General features: G+C 55.1%; 1 protein-coding gene across 1 annotated transcript in view; it reads left to right on the top strand.

Moving 5' to 3' along the window:
• PODNL1 (podocan-like 1) overlaps positions 1 to 5548 on the top strand; it is a 27509-nt gene that overhangs the window by 10398 nt on the left and 11563 nt on the right. Inside the window, exons 3-5 of the mRNA XM_015419522.1 lie at positions 224 to 317; positions 2430 to 2494; positions 3387 to 3496. Coding sequence (XP_015275008.1) covers positions 224 to 317; positions 2430 to 2494; positions 3387 to 3496 — 269 coding nt within the window. The remainder of the gene's footprint in view (positions 1 to 223; positions 318 to 2429; positions 2495 to 3386; positions 3497 to 5548) is intronic.

Raw genomic sequence — 5548 nt, 5'->3', positions numbered from 1 at the left:
ATAAAATTCTATTCCTCCATGGGGTAGTTAAAAAAAAAAAAGAAAAGAAAAAAGAAAACTGCAGGGTGCCCTGAGACCCAGCTTGGATTTCATGGCCGTGTTCCAAAGTTCCAGTGCACACTGGTCGATAAACCTCCGTTTAGCCAAACCCCAGTCGCTGTGATGTCCGAATCCAGTCCCGGGGAACGTCTCCGTTGACCTCCTGTCGTTTTGTCTCCCACAGAATAATCGGCTTCAGGAGCTGCCCTGCAACGAGCTGTCCCGACTGGCTCACCTGAAGACCCTCAACCTGCACAACAACCACATCACCTCGGAGGGTGAGCAGTGAACCGGGTGTGTGTGGGGGGGGAGAAGGCATTCCCTGGCACGCGAAGGGCCGGCCAGCATTTTAGGGGACCCCTCTGAACAGGCCCAAGATTCTGGTACCATTTTAGAATGGGCGGGCAGGCACCCCAAAACCTCAGAGTTGTCCTCAGCGGCAGAGGCAATTTCATAGAATCATAGAGTTGGGAGGGACCTCCAGGGTCATCTAGTCCAACCCCCTGCACAAGGCAGGAAATTCACAAATACCTCCCCCTCCATACCCCCAGTGACCCCTGTTCCATGTCCAGAAGATGACAAAAAACGCTCCAGGATCTTCAGCCAAACTGGCCTGGAGAACAATTGCTTCCTGACCCCAAAGTGGCAATCAGCATTTCCCTGGGCGTGTAAGAAAGGGCCAAAAGAACTAAGCACTGAGGCAACCAGGGGTCATTTCCTGCGGGAGCGCACAGGAGCTGAGCTCCGGCAGTAAGGAGCCCAGGGGGGCGTGCACATGCAAGAAGCCCCGCCCCCTGCTCCCAGCAGCCCCGGGCCAGGAGGAGCCTGTGCCAAGGTTTATTCATCTACAAGCTCTCCCTCCTCTGTGAGGGCAGATCTGTGCGTCCCCCCCCCCAATAGCTAGCAATCCAAAAGAGTCCAGTGGAGCCTGAGCGGTGGGTGTTGCCTTCTGACACACTTCCGGTGAGGTCAGGGGGCGTGGCATATGCAAATGAGTTATGCTAATGAGTTCCTGCACCTCTTTTTCTACGGTTGCCCTGGAGGCAACCAATGTTCCCTCTAAGAATTCCGGCACATCTTTTTTTTTTTTTTAAAGTGCCCTGCCCCTGGCGCAATGCTCCCTCTAAGCTGTGGAGTCTTGTGATCAAAAATTCTACTTTGTGAGTTACTGGCGTTAAAGTTGTGAGTGAGCAATTTGGCTACCGCATCAGTCAGTTTGCTCTGGAGCCCTCCTTCCTGAGCTGAGACGAAAAGGTGTGAGCCAGAGGCTTAAAAACTGTGAGCTGGCTCACACTCACTCAGCTTAGAGGGGACACTGGTTGCAACCCGTCCTGCCCTCCCTCTCCTGATCTGCCAAAGTTCACAGCATCAGCATTTGCTGTCAGGTGGCCACCTAGTCTCTGCTTGAAAACCTCCAAAGAATTCTGGAACTTTCCATGCACTTGGGCCAGAACAGTTGTGCCAAACGTGAAAAGGGCTGTTATACCAGCAACCCAGCTCAACCCAACTCAGACCCAAGTACAGGGGCCTAAGCAGCAGTCTGCGAAATAAACCTTGCCGCTTCTTGGGTGGGCTTTGGGGGGCCCTGTACAGAGAGTACCCAGGGGCAGTGTTCCCTGTAAGCTGAGTTGGTGTGAGCTCACAGTTTTTTAGCCTCCGGCTCACACATTTCTGTCTCAGCTCAGGAAGGAGGGCTCCAGAGCAAACTGATTTATGCAGGAGCCGAATCGCTCGCTCACCACTTTAATGCCAGTCGCTCACAAAGTACAATTTCCGCTCACAAGACTCCACAGCTTAGAGGGAGCATTGCGCCAGGGGCAGGGCACTTTTTTGGGGGTGGGTGGGGAAAGATGTGCCGGAGTTCTCAAGAGGGAAATGAATCTTTCAACCTGTCTACTGAAAACAGCACGAGCTTTTGAACATCTTTAAAGGACTTTGTCAAAGAGGTTCCGGAATTCGTGTCCCCCCAGGAGAAAGGCCCTGCCCAGGGGTCACCAACTGTCTGCCACCAGGGTCTCTTCATGCCCCCCTTCCACCACCACCCCGCCTGCCCCTCCCTCCTTCCCTGCTTGGAAGCCCTCCCACCGTCCGTGCCCCACCCGGCCAGTGTGCCCGACCAACTGTGCCCCCGCCCACAAGCCTTCCTCAGTGAGTCTGAGCAGTTGGGGGCACAGGTACAGAAAGGCAGCACAGGAGACGTGTGGGTCAGGGTCAGTGACAGGCCCCCCCGCGAGAAGTCCTGGGCCCCGCCAGCCCTGGTTCTAGAGGGCAGAAACCGGGTTTGCCCTTGGCAGTGAAAGGGTGCCTTGCTCGGGGCAGGCGAAGGAGGCCGACTCGGCAGCCTGGCAAGAATCCCACATGCCTTTTCTCTAGTGTGTCCCGTTTTAAAGGTCTCCCGGATGAAGCCTTCGAGTCCTTGCAGGCGCTGCAGTACATCTACCTGGCCAATAATCAGGTGAGTGGGCTCAGGTGGGGCTGCCTCCTTATTTTGAACTTCCAGGCCCTCCCGTGATAGCGCTCGATCTTCTCCCGAGGAGATGCTACAATCATGGTCGTTATCATCTCCACCTTCCCTGGCTGGATTAGCACAGCGGCTGGGCTAAAGGAGATTTGAAGGCTGACAGAAGAATATCAGAAGAGCCCTACTGGATCAGACCAGTGATCTCACACAGGGGCCAGCCAGTTCCTCTGAAGGTTCAAAAACAGGGCAGAGAGGCCGAGGCCTTCCCCTGAGAAGAACCGCAGAAGAGCCCTGCTGGGTCAGACCAGGGAGGGTCCCTCTAGTCCAGCCTCCCGTCTCACACAGGGGCCAGCCAGTCCCTCTGGAGGGCCAGCAACAGGGCAGAGAGGCCGAGGCCTTCCCCTGAGAAGAACACCAGAAGAGCCCTGCTGGGTCAGACCAGGGAGGGTCCCTCTAGTCCAGCCTCCCGTCTCACACAGGGGCCAGCCAGTCCCTCTGGGGGCCAGCAACAGGGCAGGGAGGCCGAGGCCTTCCCCTGAGAAGGACACCAGAAGAGCCCTGCTGGGCCAGACCAGGGAGGGTCCCTCTAGTCCAGCCTCCCGTCTCACACAGGGGCCAGCCAGTCCCTCTGTAGGGCCAGCAACAGGGCAGAGAGGCCAAGGCCTTCCCCTGAGAAGGACATCAGAAGAGCCCTGCTGGGAATTTGTAAGCCGCCTTGAGACTCCTTTGGGTAGTGAAGGGTGGGGTATAGATCCAATCTCCTTCTCCTTTCCTGCATAGGTTACCCCTGGTTGAGGCATAAGTCCTCTGTATGAAAGGACTGTCTTGCTTTAAGACTTTTAGCAGAGCCGTTTCAACTCTCCTTCTTCATGACTCTCCCTTGCAGCTTTCTGACGCCCCACAGTTCCTCCCCAGCACTCTGCGCATCGTGGACATGGCCGCCAACCGCCTGACACAGCTCTACCAACTCACCTTTGGACATAAGCCTGGCCTCAGGTACGGGCGGGGCGGGGTCCAGCCCACAGGCAGAGCCCGTTTGGTGTCGTGGTTAGGACTGCGGACTCTAATCTAGAGGACCAGGGGGAGAGAATTCCCAGCAGACAAATAGCTGGCACGTAAAGAGCTTGAGCAGCCCGAATAGCCCCGAATAGCCTGAGCTTGTGAGAGTACAGAAGCAGGGTCATTCCTGGTTAGGACTTGGATGGGAGACCACCGAGGAAGCCCAGGGTTGCTATGCAGAGGCACTGGCAGGCAATGACAGGCCACCTCTGCATGTCTCTTGCCTTGACTAGATGGTCCAAGCTAGTCTGATCTTTTCAGATCTGGGAAGCTAAGGAGGTTCAGCCCTGGTCAGTACTTGGATGGGAGACCACCCAGGAAGTCCAGGGTCGCTACGCAGAGGCAGGCAAGGGCAAACCCACCTCTGTTCGTCTCCTGACTTGACTAGATGGCCCAAACCACCTCTGTTTGTCTCTGCCCTGACCTGGATGGCCCAAGCTAGCCTGATTTTGACAGATTTCGGATGCTAAGCAGGGTTGGACCTGTTTCGTACTTGGATAGGAGACCACTACAGGTTGCTACGCAGAGGCAGGCAATGGCAAACAACCGCCAAATGTCTCTTGCCCTGACTTGGATGGCCCAGGCTAGCCTGATCTCATCAGATCTCAGAAGCTAAGGAGGGTTGACTCTGGTCAGTACTTGGAGGGGAGACCACCGAGGAAGTCCAGGGTCGCTACGGAGAGGCAGGCAAGGGCGAACCCACCTCTGTTCATCTCCTGACTTGACTAGATGGTCCAAGGTAGCCTGATCTTTTCAGATCTGGGAAGTTAAGGAGGGTTGACTCTGGTCAGTACTTGGATGGGGGACCACCAAAGGAAGTCCAGGGTTGCTGCAGAGAGGCAGGCAAGGGAAACCCACCTCTGTTCATCTCCTGACTTGACTAGATGGTCCAAGATAGCCTGATCTTTTCAGATCTGGGAAGCTAAGGAGGGTTGACTCTGGTCAGTACTTGGAGGGGAGACCACCGAGGAAGTCCAGGGTCGCTACACAGAGGCAGGCAAGGGCGAACCACCTCTGTTTGTCTCTTGCCTGAAAACCTTATGAGGGGTCACCGTAAATCAGTTGCGGCTTGACAGCACTTAATTATTAAAAGTAAAGGTTTCCCTTGCTCGAGAGCAAGTCGGATCTGACTCTAGGGATGCGGTGCTCATCTCCGTTTCCAAGCCGACTAGCCAGCGCTGTCCGAAGACATTTCCACAGTCATGTGGCCGGCGTGACTCAATGCCGAGGCGCACGGAACGCTGTTACCTTCTCACCAAAGTGGTACCTATTTATCTACTTGCAAGTTCTTGATTTTGAACGGCTAGGTTGGCAGGAGCTGGGGCCACTGGCGGGAGTGGCACTCGGGTCTTGAGCTGCCGAACTACCGATCTTCCAGTTTGCAACTCAGCATCTTAACCTCTGAGCCCACAAAGACATAAGAACATAGGAGAAGCCATTGAAGAAGAAAAAAGATGACCCTAAATAAGGCCCCATCCCACCCCATTAGCCCCCAGTTCAACCATTTAGAAAAAAGGGATCAACGAAAAGAATCCCTGAAGAAGTAGAAGAAAAACGGTGATGTTTGTCCCTTCAGTATACGCAGGGGCCATTTCCTGCAGGAGCACACAGAAACGGAGCTCCGGCAGTAAAGAGTCCAGGCGGCGGGCACATGCAACAAGCCCCACCCCCTGCTCCCAGCAGCCCTCAGTCAGGGCAAGAAGCAGCCAGGTAAGCTGCAGAGGGCCCCCCCCCCCGGCTCCCCAATCCAAAACAGTACAGTGGCACTTTTAAGACCAAGTTTTATTCAGGCACAAGCTCTCCCTCCTCTGAAAGGACAGACCTGCATGTTCCCCTCCCCCCAATAGCTAGCAATCCGAAACAGTCCAGTGGAGCCTGAGCAGTGGGTGTTGCCTTCTGACACTTCCGGTGATTTCAGGGGGTGTGGCATATGCAAATAAGTTATGCTAATGAGTTATGCTAATGAGCTCCTGCACCTCTTTTCTACGA

The sequence above is a fragment of the Gekko japonicus genome, unplaced genomic scaffold (assembly GCF_001447785.1).
Source record: "Gekko japonicus isolate JY-2015 unplaced genomic scaffold, Gekko_japonicus_V1.1 scaffold872, whole genome shotgun sequence".
NCBI lineage: Eukaryota > Metazoa > Chordata > Lepidosauria > Squamata > Gekkonidae > Gekko > Gekko japonicus.
This window is presented reverse-complemented; position numbering and strand designations above follow the sequence as displayed.